This window comes from Cyrtonyx montezumae, unplaced genomic scaffold (assembly GCF_038088225.1).
Source record: "Cyrtonyx montezumae isolate F1298 unplaced genomic scaffold, pur_monq_1.0 scaffold_2, whole genome shotgun sequence".
NCBI classification, from domain to species: Eukaryota; Metazoa; Chordata; class Aves; order Galliformes; family Odontophoridae; genus Cyrtonyx; species Cyrtonyx montezumae.
This window is the reverse complement of record NW_027071936.1, coordinates 54,185,464-54,204,403: the sequence shown is the minus strand read 5'-3', so window position 1 is coordinate 54,204,403 and position 18,940 is coordinate 54,185,464. Positions and strand designations below refer to the sequence as shown.

Sequence of the window (18,940 nt, the reverse complement as noted above, 5' to 3'; positions counted from 1 at the left end):
ACTCCTTTCCATCAGGGTACATCTCGCTACACGATCAGACGTTCTGCTTCTCTAACACCTCACACTGTGCACAGAACAAAGTCATTGCAGTTGCTACGTGCAGGGTTTCATGCTTATCTGCTGAAACCACCAAAATGTGGCAGAAGAACAAAGTGGTAAGCAGCAGAACAAGAAAGCATGAGCTTAGGTTTTAGAGTAACTAAATGCTGCTCTAACAAAATTCCCCAGCTACCCAGCCCTACTGTGGCACTAAATCATGGGAAAAGCACTCAATGTGTTCTCAGAAACTCTCATCTGTTCCCCTTTTGACTACATAGCTAGCCTGAGACAGCAGACTGATCAATGCCAACAGTTTTGTTACAGCAGGTGCCCTGCAAAGTCAGGCCCTTGCTCTTTCTGAATAGCTACCTCCAGTTAGCTGATCCCGAGTGACCTCAACATCATATGTGCAAGCAGGAGTGACAGTGCCCTCCCATGAGTTGGAGCTACACAGTCATTAACATCTGCAGAGGAGATGCTACAATGATACTGCAAAAAAAGTCCATAAGGAATCTTTTCAGTACTTAAAAGGGGCTTTTAAAAAAAGAAAAAAGAAAGAAAAAGATTTTATACACAGGTAGACAGAGATAGGAAAAAGAGGTTTAAATTAAAGGAGAGGAGATTTAGATTAGATGGTAGGAGGAAATTCTCAGGGAGTGGTGAGGCACTGGCACAGGCTGCCCAGAGAAGCAGTGGATGCCCCATTCCTGGAGGTGTCCAAGGCCAGGTTGGATGGGGCCCTGGGCAGCCTGTGCTGGTGAGGGGCAGACCTGTCCACTGCGGGGGGTTGGGAATGGGATGGGCTTTAAGGTCCTTTCTAACCTAAACCATTCTATGATTCCATGAAATGAGTAGCACTGGAGTGCTTGGTACAGAATGGGTGCTAGCATTCCTGTGCTCTGCGTGAGCCAGGGGCTCTGAGGAAACCACCACATGTGATGCTGCAGTCAAAAGATGGCAACATCACATTACTCACACAGGGAAATGGATTAGTGCTGCATGGGCAATGATAAATACAGCATTTCTTTACCCAGAGCACCTGACTTTGCATCCTTAACAATGCTTGCGCATAATCTTTCTCCCTCTTCACTGAAAATACACAACCTACAGTAAAGTACTGACCAGGTAGCTGCCACAAACCATTATGTATTAGGAGGAAACTAGTGCTCAAATGATCTGGGTTCATTTCTTCTCCATGCGTGAAACCATATTTAGAAAAACAAGTTTCCCTGCACATTAAAACTGTTGCATGCGTGCCTATTTTGGATATGCAAACAAAAATACTGCATGCATACTGAATATAGTTACGAATGGATTGATGGCAGTGTGAGTGTTGCCTTTAGAAAATCGTGTCCCATTAAATAATTCACGTTATCCTCCTAGCAGAAGAAATCTGACTGTCTAGTGAGAAACTAAATTAGTGAAAAGGGGGATTCAGAAAATATTGTCTGATGTTGCAACAGTAACGCTTCATTATTGTTTGTATGGAAAACAAATGGGATAATTTGTAGCTCTGATAGGCCCCAGTAATGCACCATACAGGATGAAGGGGAAGTGCTGCACCAGCTCTGCCTTTGCAGAGGAGGGAGGCAGGCTGGGCTCCACTAACTCAAACAAAGTGGTTGGCTGGAGCAGGCCCTCAGCATGGGGAAGGTGCTGGATCTACAGCCCAGGAGCAGCTCTAAGAAATCTCTCCAACTCACCCAATACCAGAAAGGGGAGACAAATTTTGGAAACCTGTTGGGCAAGATACAGCTGTATTTCAAGGCTCAGGCCAGTTAGTCCTGCCTAACTGGCATTAGAGGCTGGCATTTCTATCATGTGAGAAATTTTGAGAGAATAAATCATCTTATAGAAGGCAGCATGAATCCTCTGAGCTCCGAACTGTGAATAGTGCTGCTGGCATACATCTGCTGTTTAGAGTACGTTCAAATCTGTTACACACTGAGGCACTAAATAAAATAGCAGAGCAACTAGAAAACCACAGAGACAAAACAAAAAACAAAAACAAATGAAGGTAGTGCGTGTGAACTAGTTGATTGTAGCTTGGTGAAAACTGGTCTTCTGCTTGTTTTCTCCATCTTTCAACTCTGTACAGGATCCCTGTTTTTTCCTGGAGCTGTACCAACTGAGACTAGGATACAGGTCTTGGACTTATTATCTGATGGTTTGTAATATCTTGTAATACTTGATGACTTGATGAAAAATTACCTTTTAAAAAGCTTGATATTAATTTAAAATCTACAAGGTTTTGCTCATTATTTCTGAGACAGCCTGTTCAACTGCTATTCAGCAGTTACAGCAAAGTCTGCTGACCCCATTGATGAGGCAATCAATTATGCTGGAACAAAACAAACTAGTAACTGGAAGGAAAGGAAACCTATGTGTTTTTTTTGTTTTTTTTTTTTTTACAGTGCCAGAGAAAACAGAGAGCAAAAGCATTTGGCAAATGACACAGGACAAAATAATTCATTTCCAGGTTCTGGAATACATTCCAGAAAAAATACTTTAAATTTATATTAAATATGATTTAAAAAAATATCAATGTTCTTCCGTGTTGAACGCCTTTATTCTGAGTAAATGAAGACAAAACAGGGCACACATCCAAAGCTGTGGCTCCACAGGCATGTGGCACTCTGGAATGGAGGTTAACATGCCAGCAACTGCAATTATTCCAAATAGCAATGATTTAGCATTCTGTGATGTCTAGAGCGGAAAAAATACAGGCTATGCCTTCATATCACAACCATCTGAAATCCAGATTTAAATTCTGCCTTTAAAGAGACTGCAGTGTGGCTTGCTGCTGCGTGCACGCTGGAGAATAAAAATGATTAATTCTGCCCATCAGTGAAGTTTTTGCTTATGAGTATCGCAAGCCTTTGCTGTGTGCAGCGGAAAAAAAAAAAGAAAATCATTTTTATGCTTAGTGTGAAATCCTTATTCAGAAACATGTAACAGTGCTAATTACTAAATACTGGGAAGGCTGGATAAAATATCCTTTAATGTTGGCTTAAATAAAAGAGGGAACACCTTAAACCTCAGTGCATTTACCAGATACTTTTAGTTCATGGTTTTACAATCCTGAGTTGAGAAAGGATTTTCATTTTGAAATTAACAGAAGAAAGTGATTGGGAAAGAAGTAAATCAAATGGAAATATTTCATCTATTATGAGCTCGAGCTGAACATCTGAAAAAAAAAAAAATAGCAGAATGATCAATTCCTCCCTGCTAGAGAGATACAAAGATTGGCTTGTAAAAAAAGGAAAAAAAAAAAACCTTTTGGAATCACCACAGCAGGAGCCAGAGGAAGCTTTGCACCCAGAGACCTAATGTTGTCTGTTAAGGTAACTAAACTAGTAAGGAAGAAAAAAAAAAAAAGTAAGACTTCATCTTTTCATCCCCTTTCTCTTCAGTGCTCATCTCCTCAGTGCTTAGCTTGATCCCAGTTTTCTTTTCCTGAGGACTTTTTTTGCTCCCTCCCCGCTTTCTTCCTTTCCCTTTTTTTGATGCTGATGGGAGCAGCATGGGTGTATGTTGTGGCTGCATCCTGGCGGGGACCCTGACTTTCTTGTTCACATCATCATGAGTGGCAGTTGCAGAACATGCCACAAAGGACCTGGAAGGGATCAGGGACAGGGATGTGCTACAGATTTGGCATGGCCCTCTGAGCCTTGTGAAGAGCATGTGCTGACCCAGCCCAAGCGCTTGCAGGCGTGTCCAGCCACACTAAGGGAATCAAAGACCTTGAAAGTCAGGTGATGTCTTGTGGTGTAGGAAAACTCTGAAAGATGGAAACAGACTACTAAAGATAGCTGCCTGCTACCATTTGCCATAATGCAAAACATGGTGTGACTTACGAGTGAGCCCTGGGGACCATTTCTGGTGAACGGCTCCAGTACACCGAGCTGTAAGATCATAGAATCAGGACCTCTAGAGATCATTGAGTCCAACCCCCTGCCAAAGCAGCTCCCTAGCCTAGGTTGCACAGGTATCTCTATCTGCATGTGCAGTCAACTCTTCAAAGCCATAGCTGTCCAAGTTAGAGATAAGAGATGTTGGAAAGAATGCAATATATACAACATAGACATACTGTTCTTGACTTTGTAGGGGAAATTCTAATGCAGTGCCTTATTCCTCTGAGGTTTTATGACAAATTCTTCTTTCAGTTACAGCCAACCTGCCCTGTGTAACTCAGACTATAATTTGAACTGTAACTTTTAAGCTAACACCACATAACAACTACCAACAAAGGCTTATTATCCTGGAAGAGCAAGGAAAACTACAGCCTGTCTATAAGCCATAGACACATACAGTGAGAGAAATCTCATCACGTCTCCATCCTGACATTGCTCCTCCTTGGAGTCCAGAACACTGTGAGATAGGACTCCATCACAGGACAGATTTTACAAGGACCATAACCCTGAAAAAGCACAGCTAAAACACTACAATACAGGCTCTTGGCTCTACCTTAAGCTGAAGAGAAAAATTGCATCTTTGAGTGTGTTCTTGACATCTTCAAGAAGCATCTTGAATTATTACACAATTAGAAGGAATAAAACCAGATTTCTCGGACAAGTTAGCTTGGTGTATTATTGAGTTATCTGCCCCGTTTTAGCTATTAATGGCATGTTTAGGAATAAGAAAAATCTTAATTTTATCCTTGAAATATGAACTCTATGAACCCATATTTCAGTTTATGTATTGTAAGCCTACACCAGGGAATACTCTGAAAAATAAAAATAAACTTGAAAACTTTGAATGCACTTTAAGGGTCAAAAAGCAATGGGAACAAATGCATTATTTAATCATAAAAAACCACACTCAATTCAATGCAAGGCTGAGGAGGGAGCTCAGGCTCCCAGAAGCACGTGAAGCAAGAAGTGCTTTGAGGAACTGCTGCAGCCAGCACTGGAGATGAGCTTTTGCTCAGACATGGAGAAGTGGGGAGGTTGGAGAGGTGCAGAAGACAGGCAGTTGTTAATGAGAACAAGCTGCCATTTTCTCAGGAACAGTGAAACAGTTCTGCTTGCAAAAAATAAACCCTTTTATCAAACATGATACCATCAACAACAGGGCTATGCACACATTGCTTCAACTCCATGACAAACATATCCTTTTTAATGCTGAATTATTAGCAGCTGCACCTTTACTGCAGTCTCCTTCATTCTTGCTAATGAGTTAGGCTCATCTCTTACCTGTCTGACACAGGTTCTCCTCTCATTACCTTTACTTAAAGCTAACAGTACTTTTAAAAAATGCTCACAATAATTGTTGGCTATGGTATGCTTACCCTGAGGTAGTTGAGGGTAAAGTTTGTCAGACCCATTCGAGTGATGTTTTTGGACAGCTGCTCCAGCACCTGAGGGTCTTGTGCCTAAACAACAGAGAGAAAAAAAATCACTTTGCTTTTCATCTATTTGTTTTTCTTTATGTGCTTGGTGGAATGTGGGGAAGGTTCTCTGAAGAGAGATGCCATTTCTATTGATAATGAATTTATGCCATAAGCTACAGAGCTCTGTTTGCACAGGAAAATGCAAAACCTTAAATAATTGAACCAGAACGAGGAACTGTTTTCCAATACCTTCCTCCTGTCCATAACCATTCAAGTAATACACCTTGGAGGTCTGGTCATGTGTAGGGCACAGACAAGCAGAGCACCCCTCCCCCCAACCCCACAAAGAGCTTCCTGTAGGACCTCAAGCCTTTCATTTGTTGGCTGCAAAACAAGGAGAGTAAGCAGATAAAGGCAGAAGTAAAGAAGGTATTGCTTTCTTTTTGTGTATGAGAAATTGAAGCAGAGAACTCATCAAAGCACTTTCTAACAGACCTAATCATGTAAGAGGCAATAAGCACAGGCTGGAGAACCCTTCTGGTTTAGGTTATTTTACCACAGATGAAACTGGAAAAGCACGAGCACAGTCCTTCTCTGACCCAAGCCAGGAGCTTTACCTGTGAAAGCAGCTTCTTCATTAGGATGCAGTCAGTCTCATTACTGCAATTAATACCTGCTGGTTGTTAGCTAACCTGGTTTTAGTCTCTTTTAACTGAAACCTCTCTAAATACAAAATTGTGCCTACAGCCATCCTTATTTAATGGGATATTGTTGAATAGTTTAGAAGTTCGACCCCCTAAAAACAAAACAAAAACTAGAAAAAGAAAAGGATAGAAATGGAGGAGGATATTTCCAGCAGTATTTTCAAAACAAGTCTAGGCCACCTAAGTTATTTAAAACTCCTCCCTGAAGTATACATCTTTAACTTTAGATATCCAAGTAGATTGATGTCAAAATGAGGATGTATATTTGGGGCTGTATTCTTACCCCCTATAACACTATAGCCCTGTAATTAATTTTGCACATGGAGTGCTACTAATCTGAATGCTTCTGAAATGCTGAACTGAAAGTAGCAATAAAACTCTGTTCTTTGTTTTCCTCCCATTGATTTACTTCATTATATTTTTACTTTATCCTGTAGTATATATAAAGTTTTAATGTTCCACTGTGTGTGTTTTCATCTAATTAAAAAAAATATCTTGAAATATCAGAAAGAGAAGGTCTGGATTACAATTCTGAAGTATTTGAGTAACTATGTGATATTTATTTATTTTCTATCTTATGTAAGGGTAAAATTAGTTAGCTTAATTTAAAGACCAAGTGAAATTTCTATCTACAATGATGGAGATTCTCTGATGTTAGTCCAGCTGATATAAATATGAACAGATTTTCAGCCCAAACCATACAGATCACCTAATGGGAATAAAAACAAAACTGTGCTAAACCAAAATGAAACTACAGCAACAGTGGTAACAATAGAGCACTGAGATAGGAAGGAATGATGAAGTAACTCGTAAATGGATGCAGTTGCAGGCAAAAGAAAATATTTATAGTTAATTGCCTTGGGTGTGAAATTTGCTGGAGTTCTTCGTAAACCTAATTTCATCTCTTTGCATTAGATCAAGTGAAAAAAGGGTTACTTACATGCATGGCTAGAATGCTGCGTGGGACTAATTCTCTGTATTGTCTAATAGTAAAGTGCCATGTTTTTATTCTCATAAGATCATCAAAAGTAAACTCCAAGATAAGACGTCCTTCTGTGCAAACCTAGAATACATAAAAATGCATGACATAAATTCCCAGGAATTTTGCTTTCAATGGTACTGTATCATCGATCAAACAACATTCAAAAATATCAGAGCAGTATTCTATTGTTCACCTGTGCTGGACTAATTATTTTTCTTTCTCACAGTGGGAAAAAATAAATGTGGAAAAATGACTTCATTGGCCTTACTGCAGAGCAGATAGTACCTTATAATACTTAAGATTTTATAGCATTTCACAGAGTATTGTACTCACTAAATCTTACTTACTCCATCAATTCTCTCTCCCTCTTGGTTCACGACTGCTAATTAATGACCCAGCCTTGCAGTGGTGGTGACTGAAGTCTAAGTGCACACTTGATGCCAAGCTGCTGATCCCCCTGTTCCCAACTTTTCTTATGTTGATTTTGCCTCACAGTGGATGGGCACTTAAGTTTTCCTATTCATTTGGAGTACAGGGTGCCTTGAATGGCTGTGGTTGATGTTTATCCTTTTTGTTTGTTTTCATTCTTGTCTTTTCAAAGTGTTTTTGTCTTTTTATCTTATTTCTAATTTTCTTTCATTTCTTATCTACTTTTATTAAGTAGGTAATATCCTTAAGTAGATAATAGCCCTTTCAAGGAAAGACAGACTATGGTGGGACAGAAATGAAAAGCCAGAGGATGTGGTGGAGCTGCATCTATAGCAAGTGGTCCTGCAGCACTGTGAGAGCTCTCATCTATAGAAGAGATACATATGGGAGGCAGCAAGGGGGGTACTGCCTGGAAACGACACATAAAATAAATTACTGGAGACTTTTAAGCAACCATCCACAACTGTATTTGGAAAAAAAATGCTACAGTTGTGCTCTTTTTTAAAAGAAGTAGGTGCAAAATACATGCCTGCCTTAGGGTACCCTGGAAAACATAAATGAGGCCTGATCCAAAATTTAGCGACCTCTGTTCTTGATTTTTGTTTTTTTGTTTTTTGTTTTAATTGAATGCTTAGACTTACAACTCCTATTCCAAGCAGAAATTTCCATGTACAGGGTGCAGAGATACTGTGGAGATACAGTGTAATAACTTTTAAAAGAAAAGGTTCTTGCAACTTTAACTTTAATACAACTAGTATTCGATTGCACAATTAGCCATCCTAGATTTGGTCAAGGCCATTGGGCCTTTTTACAAAGCCCTAGCTCAGATCAGACTAGTTCCTGCTTTGGCAATGTGTGGCTTTTCTGGTTAGCAATTCACTTAATGTTATTGTGACATTTTCTCATGGTTGTTTCTTCAAAAATACGTAGGTAATTTTAACAGGCATATTATACAGATAAATTACTGGAGACCTATGAAGAAGCATCTTGCAACAGGTTCTCCTCTGCCCCTTTTAGCATACCCTACTGAATCCTTCAAATTCTTAATGTAAGTTATGTTGTCGTTTGACCCTGATCTTGGTTTTCATATCACTTCACAATAAGAAATCACCCAGAGATATACACGTGTGCACTTAAGGATTCCTACAAGAAGAAACGCATTCTGTTGTATTAATATTACTGTGCTGAGGCCAAAGTTCCTGATTACTGACTGGTTAAATGAAAATACTTCAGGTTTAAAATATTTTTTAATAATAATACCTGTGGCTTCTCAAATGTTTCTTCTGTGGCTCAAAAACCCACAGCTCTTAACAGACTTGTTTTATGCCACTAGTATTAACAAATTCTAATAGAAAAAACTGAAACACATACCTCATATCACAGTAGTAAAAATTTATACATCTTATAAAGGATGTGGAGCAGATTTCACGCACTGCTTTTAATCAGTAAAATTGGTGCATTTCTTATTTTAAATGGGCCTTTTTTTTTTTTAATTCTACCTTTTATACAGAATCCCAAAAATCAAAAGGGTCTCCAATTAAGAAAACATTTTCTGTTGTGCTGAATTCATGTTACCGTACTGTGAGCTCTGACATTTTGTTTCTGTGGTAACCAAAATCAGCTGATTAGTTGGCATGGCAACAGAAAAGATGTAATCCCAGCAGACACACTCTAATCAATGCCCCCAGCACAGATGGTCTCCGGAGGATCAACAAGAAAGAGGCTGGCAGGCATTCAGCATATCACGTGGTTGCTCTAGACTAGGCCAGGAAAAAAACTAAAAAAGAACATTTCTCAAAGTAACCAATAGCTTTTTAACCCCTTCGCTGCACTTACTAATTGTAGGAATTTCAACTGCCTGCACTTATGAGAAATAAATTCATTCCTGTTCCTTAATGCTCAGATTCTTGCAGTAGTGATACAATGCACCTTTTAAAAGTCTTCTCCCTTTTGTTAATGTCCATCTCTCAAACCTGACTCTCTGCTTTAAAAGAAATTTACTGCTTTTACAAACCTGGAATATGCCAGAGGGCCAAAATCATTGGGAGTGTTTGAGTGCTATGGTTATAAACAAGGTCAGTGGAGCACAGGAGAAGGCCTGTCCTACCAGTGGGTGCTCCTTGATCTTCGTGTGGGAGCAAATCTCACCTTTGTGATGCTATCAGGAAATATAAAAACCACGAACTGCAGAGAACTAGTTTGGCTATACATAAAGTTGGAGTGTCAGAAAACACTCAAAAACAGAGTATTGGAAATATTCATTATTCTTTCCTTTGCCTGGAGAAAAAACAAACAAACAAACAAAAAACATCTGCCCAGGCAAAAAACAGGGTTGTTACAGCTTTGGCCTCTTTTTTTTTTGCCACTCTAACTCATGCCATTGGATTGTATTTATTTTTCTCAGTATTTATTTATACCTTGATAAAATCTGTTCCTGAGTGTGTGCCTTACTTAATGTGGACAACAGCCTTTTAAAGACAAGCTGAACTATTTGTATCCTCACTGGTAGACATGTCTTAGCCATATCTGTTTGAAAAACCAATGGAAGTGCTGTGTTATATATCCATCCAATATTGCAGTATGCAGTGAGGATCTAACTGGGAAAATGTCGAAATGAATAAAATGCAGCTGTGGATTCCTGATTCAATATGTGATGAGAACTGTTCCAGCCCATTATATTAGATGCTAGTGAATTTGTAGCTTACATGTTGTTTGTGAAATTGAAATAGCTGTTAACAAGAATAGTTTGTGTATATTTTTGCACTAAAAAAGCTTCACTGGGTCTAATTCTGACATGATCTGAGGAGCTATTCAGTCAACTGGAGTGCTGCTTATGGGAGTTTTGTTCTTCCAGCAATGCTGTGGGAGTTAAAAAAAAGTCTACCTTTGGGTTCAAGATCCATGACCTCACTAGCTCTGCTAGAAGTTCCAAATGCACAACTGAGACAGCATTTGGCTCTAACTTATTTCTGAGAGCAACATATTCTTTATTCCTTTCTTCCATTACATGCTGTCTTCTATTTCAACAGTATTACTTATACAGCCAGTTTAAAATACGGTCATTACAAAAAAACAAAACAACAACAACAACAACAAAAAAAAAACCATGCAATCTTTAAAGGCAGCCAAACAAAGAAGCAGCTGCTCTACACCTCTCCACATTTTCTACACAGTCATGGACAACTCCTTCTGAGCTCTGAGGTGCTGAAGAGGTACCACCCAGGAATATCTCCATGTTTGTCTCTGTCTGTGTAAGTCACAGAGGGCTGGAGTAGAACAGATGGAACAAATATACCATAAAATGCACACCTCCCAGCTCACCAGCTCTCTGCACATGGGTGGCTTCTTCTCCCTATCCTTTAAGCCCCATACCATGAGGAATAAAATTGTCAGGAAAGACACTATCAAGACACACATGCTAAAAACGTGCCATGCAGCCCCTGAGCATGATGTTATCAACATAAGTGCCTTGTTAGATTCAAAACCCTCCCCAGTTCTGCGAGTTAAGGGTAATATGGATGGATTATCTCCTCCTGATGCACCTTCTCTTTTGTGCTTCTTTCGACATGAAAGTTGACGTTCATAGGAATGAACAGGTACCAGATGCAAAAGAAACATTTTCTGTTAAATTATTCCATTTTCAAAATCAGCTTATTGGTCTTTAAGATAGAATTTTTGTTTTGACTTGGACTTCACATCTTTTTGGTACTTCTTTTATAAATATACAGCGCTTACTTTAATTACAGAATTGAAGTAGCCAATATGTGAAGACCACACACTATCAGTTGCCAATATTGAATATGTACTAACTGCCTGATGCAGGATGTTCTTAAATCAGTCGAGTCCTTCAGCTGAGTTCCCTGCCCTTTGGACCAGCATTTTACTGTATTAATCACCTTTTTCCTAGGGATTTAAAATCCGTAGACTGGGTATCAAGTGTAAAGTGAGCCACCCAAAATGGTAGGTACCAGCAATCTAAAATCTCACTGTTGCTTTAAAATTGAGCTAAGAGAAAAGACGACGGGCAGGTTGCATTTAATTCATGTACATCTGATAGTTCCAGAAACCTGGCATTATATGCTTCTGTTGCAATCTTTCTGGGAGGATTGCAGAAGATGCCCACAGAATTTTCCAGTCATGTAATGAAAACAGAAAATAATAATTAAAGGGATTCAAGGGTTTTCAGTAATAGAAATAATCTCAGTCTACCAGAAAAATGCAACAGCCAATATTTTCTGCTCTCAGACACACTGAAAAAAAAAAAACAAAAACCAAAAAAATCCAACAACAAAATGAAAACAAAAAAACAAACGACGTGTTTATTTTGAGTCTTCCCTGTTACCTTGGTAAACATGGGTTTTCCATGCTGAGTGACCATGGTGCATTGATCACAATCCACTGTGATGGATGAGTTGTGGTATGACTCTTTTGAGTGCTTGAGAATGTAATACAGGTCTGTTACACCTCCTTCAAAGACAGTGCTAAAATAACGAGGAATGAGGGTCCTTCCAATTGCTGTGAGGAAAATACAAAGCAGAATTCAGCAAATGCTCTAGGTTACAAAATCTTCAACCATTTGCTAACAGAACATGAATAAATTTAAGTTCAATGAAATAAAACTTTCATTTAAGTAATATAATACATGTTTTCTGTCTGCTGTAGAAATGGAGTTGTGCCTGCTCCCACTGAAATCAATGAAAACAGCTTATTCTGATATTCAGAGAGAGCGAGCTCATCTTATTTAATCTTCTTACACTGATGGTGAGTTAGAGTCACTTTTGAAACCATCTGCAAGTTTTTTGTCCCAAAGTAATTATCATACAGAGAGCCACATGCTGTCAATTATGACTGAAAATTGGATATTACTCATAAATGTATAAATACAAGTGCTGAGCACTTACGGAAATACATTCATATACCCAAAAGGCAAAATGCATTAATATAGAGGAGCTGTGGACACAAATATGTTTATGTGCACATGTGTATGTATATCCAGCCACACGCATACACATAAACTGTCGACTGAATAGGGCAGCTACTGCTATCAGTCTGGAGTGTGAAGACCAGAGAATGCAATACAGTATATGCTATACAACACATGACTGCCAACAGAGAGTCTACATGTAACCTCTCTTAAAACTGAGTGTATTTGTGCCACAGGCTAGAAGGTCTGAGCAGACACCTGTGGTAGCTTATATCCACCTCTTAAGCACAGGAGTATGGACTCCAAGTACTGCGTTCTCTAAGCAAGTAATAATAATAGCGAGCTAGGCATGCATTTCAGATGCACAAACTAGCAGAAAAACTGGTATCAAAGGCAATTATCTCATACACAACTGATGTTTTCCACCTCCTTTTTTATGGATAAATTTGGACGCAACCACAAACTTGTGTGACAGAACAGTTTATAATAGACCAATACTTCCATACTGAATGAGTCACTGCTTTGCATGTATTAATCAATCCACAGTAATTCTGAGTGGTGGATACATGAAAATTACATCCATCTTCAGAGGGAAAAAATTGAGAGATCTAAACTAAATGTTCTGGAACAATGAGAAAGAAAAGTCACCATCAACAGACAAAATTGGAGTTGATTAGTTCCTAACTCATATTTATCTACCAGGACTATGTGGTGACTCATGCCTCTCTTATTTGCTGTATACTTTTCAGAGCAATTTCTAAAAAACTTATTTTCATAGGAATTTTGCCAGCATACAAACAAGGGCACTTGACCCTAAAAATGTATTTGCAAGTGGGTGTTGTAAATTAAAAACTACAGTGTTTTCACAGAAGTGGTTCTGTTAAAGCTGCTTCTGCTCTGTGCATTACAATGTGGAATACTGCATGTGCAGTTATAATGCACATTATATAAGGAAAACATACAAATATAGAAAATAAGGACTTAAAAGCTTTTACATATTAAATATTAACATAATTTTGAGTTTTAAAATATACTGTGCTTTCTGGATGTGGCTGACAGTTCAATGAATACTTTGAACAACTGTTCTACTACTCAAGCTCCTAAAAAACCCACCCACTTGCCATGCATATATTAATTTTCTACAGTCTTTTAATTCAATTTGGAGAAAATGAAGTCCAGTGTATCAGCATAAGACTCAAGAGTTAACTCAAATTTTTCCATGTTGGTATGGTATATAGTGAAACTTGAAACTTTCCCATCATGTTAATTTTTTGCTCCCCTAAGGCTAATTAGTGCAAATTAAATTTCCTGCTAATCATCCTAGGCAGCAAATGTGTGATATGAAAATCCAGCATTCCTACTGATTGTGATAAACCTCTTCACGTGACTTAGGCACTACATAAATATCTCGAAACTTCTTTAACTGCATTTATAGACCATTCCCAAAGTAGCATGGTCATATGGCGCTGGTTTCAGCCTTATAACTGCAGCTACAATGCATTCAAGAAGGCTAGAAATACATTAAATATCTTATTTTCTTTCCTAGTAAGCATTGTCTGTGCTTGCCACTGGGATCTGCTACTGCAAATAACAAAGTGAGGAGCCAAAAGGATGAGGAGGAACAGAGTTGCATGCAGCAATTTGCCTCATTTTCAACTACAGGTGCCCATGCACACCCTATCTGTCTGTAAAATGTAAAACTGCTCATGTGAGTGTCTAGCATACACTAGCATAAACCTCCAGGAGAAACACTCATGAAACCTACTAGCAAGCGGGCTGGTCCTTGGCTCTCTGAGCTGCTTTTGCTACAGGAGGCTGAAGCAGGTTCAAGGCTTGGGCTCCCTTCCTGAAGCACTTCATGGCTTAACAAGTTAACTTATTTTCTAGTATAAATGTGACTCTGTACAGTGGTAAAAAAAGCTTATTTGTGCAGGAGATGTTTCCAAGAACAACAAAGAGATGTGAAAAAAGCCCTTATAATCACAGATTTTCTGTTTTAGGTGCAAAAGGCTTGCCTTGTTTTTTTCTCCTCCAGAACATAACTGTGTATGTGAACATACAAGCACCTTCAGCTCTGCTCCCTATTCATTGCCGTGTTCTTCTCACTGACATTCAACTCTCCCATAATCAGCTCCCCTCTTTCCCTTCCACCTTCCAGTTAATATTTTTCTCCACTTTCATACTTCAGTGCTGTTAGATTTCTTTTCTGGTTTAGTCTCTCTCTCTCTCTTTTTTGCCTTCTCTTCCCTCTTTCCTCTATGCTTCTAATGCTTCATTGGAGTGAGAGTTTTCTTCCTGGATTTTCCACTGACAATGCCATGGTCAAGCTGCTTCCTTCTCAGGGTCACCTGGACCCCAGTGCATCTGTTGGGAGCACCAGAGAAGGAATAGCTTCCTGCTGTCATATGCAGCACTGGCTGACCACATGTTGGACTCTGGAAATGCGATTTGCAGTGAAAACAATACAGGAGTCCACAGATCCTTCAGTCCAGCTACTCTTTGCAGTACATGTGGCAATAGCATACTGGGCTCCATCAGCAGGGAAATCTTGGAAATTTCAGCTGTCAAACTCCAGTGAGACCTGAACTGAGTACTTCAAAATGGTGTCCTTTACCCAAAGATCCATAAATTTGCAAAATTCAGTCAGATTTACACAAGGAGGACAAAAGGCAACCCCTGCCAACAAAGGTGAGCAATTGCACTCCACAGCATGGATTTGAAAACAAAAAGTTGCAATAATTTTATAACATGGACAAAATAGCCATGAATGCAGATGCTTAAGCTCTGAGCGCAGCACTCAGGCTTAGGAAAGCAGGCATAAATTCACACCTGCATCTATAAGAACACTAGAAGGATCTTACAGTGCCATTACCCAGAACAAGACGTTTTATCAAGTGAGAAGCAACATCCTGCATTCTAAGAAATTGGATATACCGTGAACTGGAAAGAAAATTCACCTGCCCCTCCCTTAGCATTCAGGCATTAATGCCAGATCCCCAGAATGCTACTTTGCATTCCTTCATCCCTAACTGTGTCTGGGGACGTACTATTTCCCAAGAGGGGCAGGCACTGCCCCTTACTGCTTGCTTCATTTGTGCTAGCAAATCCCCAGACAGCAAAGCAAACTAGCAAAGACCAGCTGGATTTAACAACAGGTGATGATGGTTTTTTATAAGAAGGTATCTGTAAAGAAAGGTGTATCTGAAGTAATTATTTTGCACAAACTAGAATGCTGTCACCCACTGGGATGACATGACTTTAGCCTGCTCACTCATGTGACAGCCTGGCTACACATTACTCCATGTACTTTTCCAGAGGATCAGAGACCTGACTATAATTTTAGAACTGAAATATAATGGGTAGATCTGTGATTCTTCTCTGGATATAAGCAGTCCAGAAATCAATTAATCCCATCAGTGTAATTGTGGTACCACCACATGCCATGTGGTGGTGGTGGTACTGTTTTGTTTTGTTTTACCTAAGGAAGATTCAAATAAAATAGAAAGTAAACATGTTTTTCCAGTTCACAGGAAACTGGTATTATTTGCAGGCTAGGAATAGAAGAATACTTCCTCCCTCTGTGTCCCAAAGATAGGCTGTCAAATTCTCAATGCCGTCTCTACAGAATGCAGGATCGTGGCCTCTGTTGCAGAAGCAGGGCTCGACAGCAAACCCCTTCTTGCTCAGTGCACTTGTCAAGGGTTACCTTTACAGCACAAGCTCTCAGCAGCAGAGACTTAGATTTAGCATGTATGTATACAGCATGTAGGATAACTGCCAAATTGGTATAGAAGTCAAACAAAAGAACTGTTAACCAGTGAAATAAAAATACTGGTTTGATTGCTACCAGACTATTTTTTCTTTTTTTTTTTTTGCAGGCTGTCAAGTCCTGTGTCTTCAATTAGAGCTATGATATAAAATAAGTAATAGAACAGTCACAAATATAAAAACATAAAATATAAAGAGCCTTTTAAAGTTCTGAAGAATCAGCAACAGAATGAAAAAATGACACGGTGCCTGTAGCTTAAATGAGCTCTGTCTGGAAGCTGTGGTGCAGACTGCAGCTGATAATCTCATCAACATGTTATAGATGGGACTGGGGAACAGCACTGGTTGGGACTGCAAGCTTTTTTGGCTCCCAAGTCAAAAAGTTGAGATATCCTGTGCAGCTCCAGGCAGACCATCATGTCTTTTGCTTGGGAGATTATCACAGCTGAAGTTCAGTAATTAAATGGAGATATTAAGACCAACTTTCCCTCAGCCAGATCTAAGGGCTAGGAAAGTCTGGAGATGACTTCTCACTGATTGCAAATGAGCTCTCCTGAGCACCACAGAAGAAAGCCCGAGCTTAATGTTAATTGTTAATTAACATCTCTGGCCACGGCTAATTGACATCTGTGTGGACCAGAGTCCATGCATGCGTTTGTAACCAAAATAAATGAAAGAATAAAAAACAAAACATGATGGGGTTACACAGTGATGTCACTTCTGCCTCCTTCTGCCCCTACTTTTGTTTGAATTTGCCTAGATTTGTCTCAGTGAAACATCACATTAGGTGTGTTTCCTCCTAGATGCAGCTCACCCGGCTGAGATGCAGAGGGGATTGGGTTGCACACTTTTTCTAGGCTTTACTTTGCATCTCTGCTAAAGCTGAGGAGGAGGGAAGGGAAAGAACTGAAGCTGGGAAACAGTCCCAGAGTTGTACATGTGAACACCCATCCACATTTACAAAACCTTTTCTGGTGAGTGGATTCAAACCCAAACAAAATGAATCTGTCAATTCCCAAGAAAAGCTACTTTATGAAGGGCAGTGAAAAGACAGTCTAATTAGAGTCCAAATTCTGTCTCAGAGATGTGTGGGCCACATTGATTAAACCACCCACATGCAACCAAGACAGAATCTGGCACAAACAGACCCATCCCTTTTTACTCCCTATCTCGTGGGTAATTCAGGGCTCCTATCATTTAAACTACTTATGGAATAACTGTTACAATGTATGATTGATCCTGTACTTAACAGGAAAGCTCCAGTTATTTATACAAATAAATTATTAAGTAAAAGTATATGTATCGTATTAAAACTCTTACAACAATAATGGTAAAAATAATACACTGTTGTATACTATTAATAGCAGTATATTACTAATAATAGCAGTATTTTCATTCAGAAAATATCTGTATAATCTGCAGATAGAATTGTTTAGAAACTCTAAAAAGTTTGGAGAACATTTTACAAGTGGTACTTCCATAGTGCTAATAAAGTACAGATTCCTGAGTAGTAAAATTAGCTGTTTATTCATTCCTCCCATGTCCATACAAATTTGTTATTATCTTCACTGATCTACTAAGTACTCTGTGGCAATTAGGAAAAAATAATGTTTCTGATGATTTTGCCTTTGTTCTCAATTTTTTAACAAAACTATCAAGATGAGAAACACAGATTCAGTGCTGTGACTGACTGCCTTGAATCCTTCCCACACTCACACCCCATGTTTAGTTTTTTTTCTGATCTGTGATATCTGCCGTATCTTATTTATTCTTATATCAAAACTACTACCTACAGATAAAAGTTTTAACCAATAGTACTAGAACACGCACAATTGAAAATGTCCATTTTTAATTCTGCAGTTCCTGTGCAATTCAAGCATTGTTAGATTGGACTCTTCCTTAAGTATTTTCTAACACCATTTTATCCTGGTGAATATTTGCCTATATAATTTTGATTCAGTTGGCAGTGTATTTCCTTTTTGTCTAAGTCTGTGACTAGCCCATTAATCCTCTAAAACACACTTGAGTCAAGAACAGGTAACAGAAACTTCATGCCAATGAGACATCAGCTTAATTCTCCAGACCTTATGACCCTTATTTTCAAAGACACACAATCTGCAACTCAAGTTCGTCTCTCTGAAAAGAGATAATATTTTACTATAATTTATTTTGGTGAAAATAGCCAGAGAAAAACTATAAAAAGCTCCACATGTTTCAACAAAGCAGCAAAGCACCAGATGAGTTTTTCGTTAAGGAACTCAGCCTATCTATTACAGTCTCCCAACCTTTTCCATATTGTACTATCAGCACTCTAGCAAAGATTTTAAGAAACTGCAGGCTACAGAATTGAGAGCCTTCAGATCTGTAGAGTATTTCATCCTCAGGGTGAGAACCTGGCGACCAGGGGACATGGAGAGCAAACGGAAGAGCTCAAGGTCCATTTCAGTGGAGCACAGCCCATGATTGGGCTTGAAGGGCCTCACTGGGATCATTTGGTCCAGTTCCCTCAGAGCAGACGCACCCACAGGGGTTGCCCAGAACAGCATTCAGCTGGGTTTTGAGCATCTCCAAGGATGCAGCCACCATGACCTCTATGGGCAGTGTGTGCCAGTGTTTCATCACTTTTCAAGGAAAATGCTTTTTCTTAAAATGGAACTTCAGAATCAGATTCTGATTCTGTCTTCTTTATCTACCCGCCATTGTGTCATGTAGATTGACAAGATTCCCTTTCTCCAGGCTGCGTGGTCCCACCTCTCTCAGCC

At 39.2% G+C, this 18,940-nt stretch overlaps 1 protein-coding gene across 9 annotated transcripts in view; it reads right to left on the bottom strand.

The window, feature by feature from the left end:
• The window catches only part of LDB2 (LIM domain binding 2), a 209,427-nt gene that overhangs the window by 39,608 nt on the left and 150,879 nt on the right, over positions 1 to 18,940 (bottom strand). For all 9 annotated transcript variants that reach the window (XM_065735756.1, XM_065735758.1, XM_065735757.1 and 6 more), the window contains exons 3-5: positions 11,829 to 12,001; positions 7,016 to 7,138; positions 5,330 to 5,413 (exon numbers count right to left, since the gene is read on the bottom strand). In XM_065735756.1, the coding sequence (XP_065591828.1) occupies positions 5,330 to 5,413; positions 7,016 to 7,138; positions 11,829 to 12,001 (380 nt within the window). The remainder of the gene's footprint in view (positions 1 to 5,329; positions 5,414 to 7,015; positions 7,139 to 11,828; positions 12,002 to 18,940) is intronic.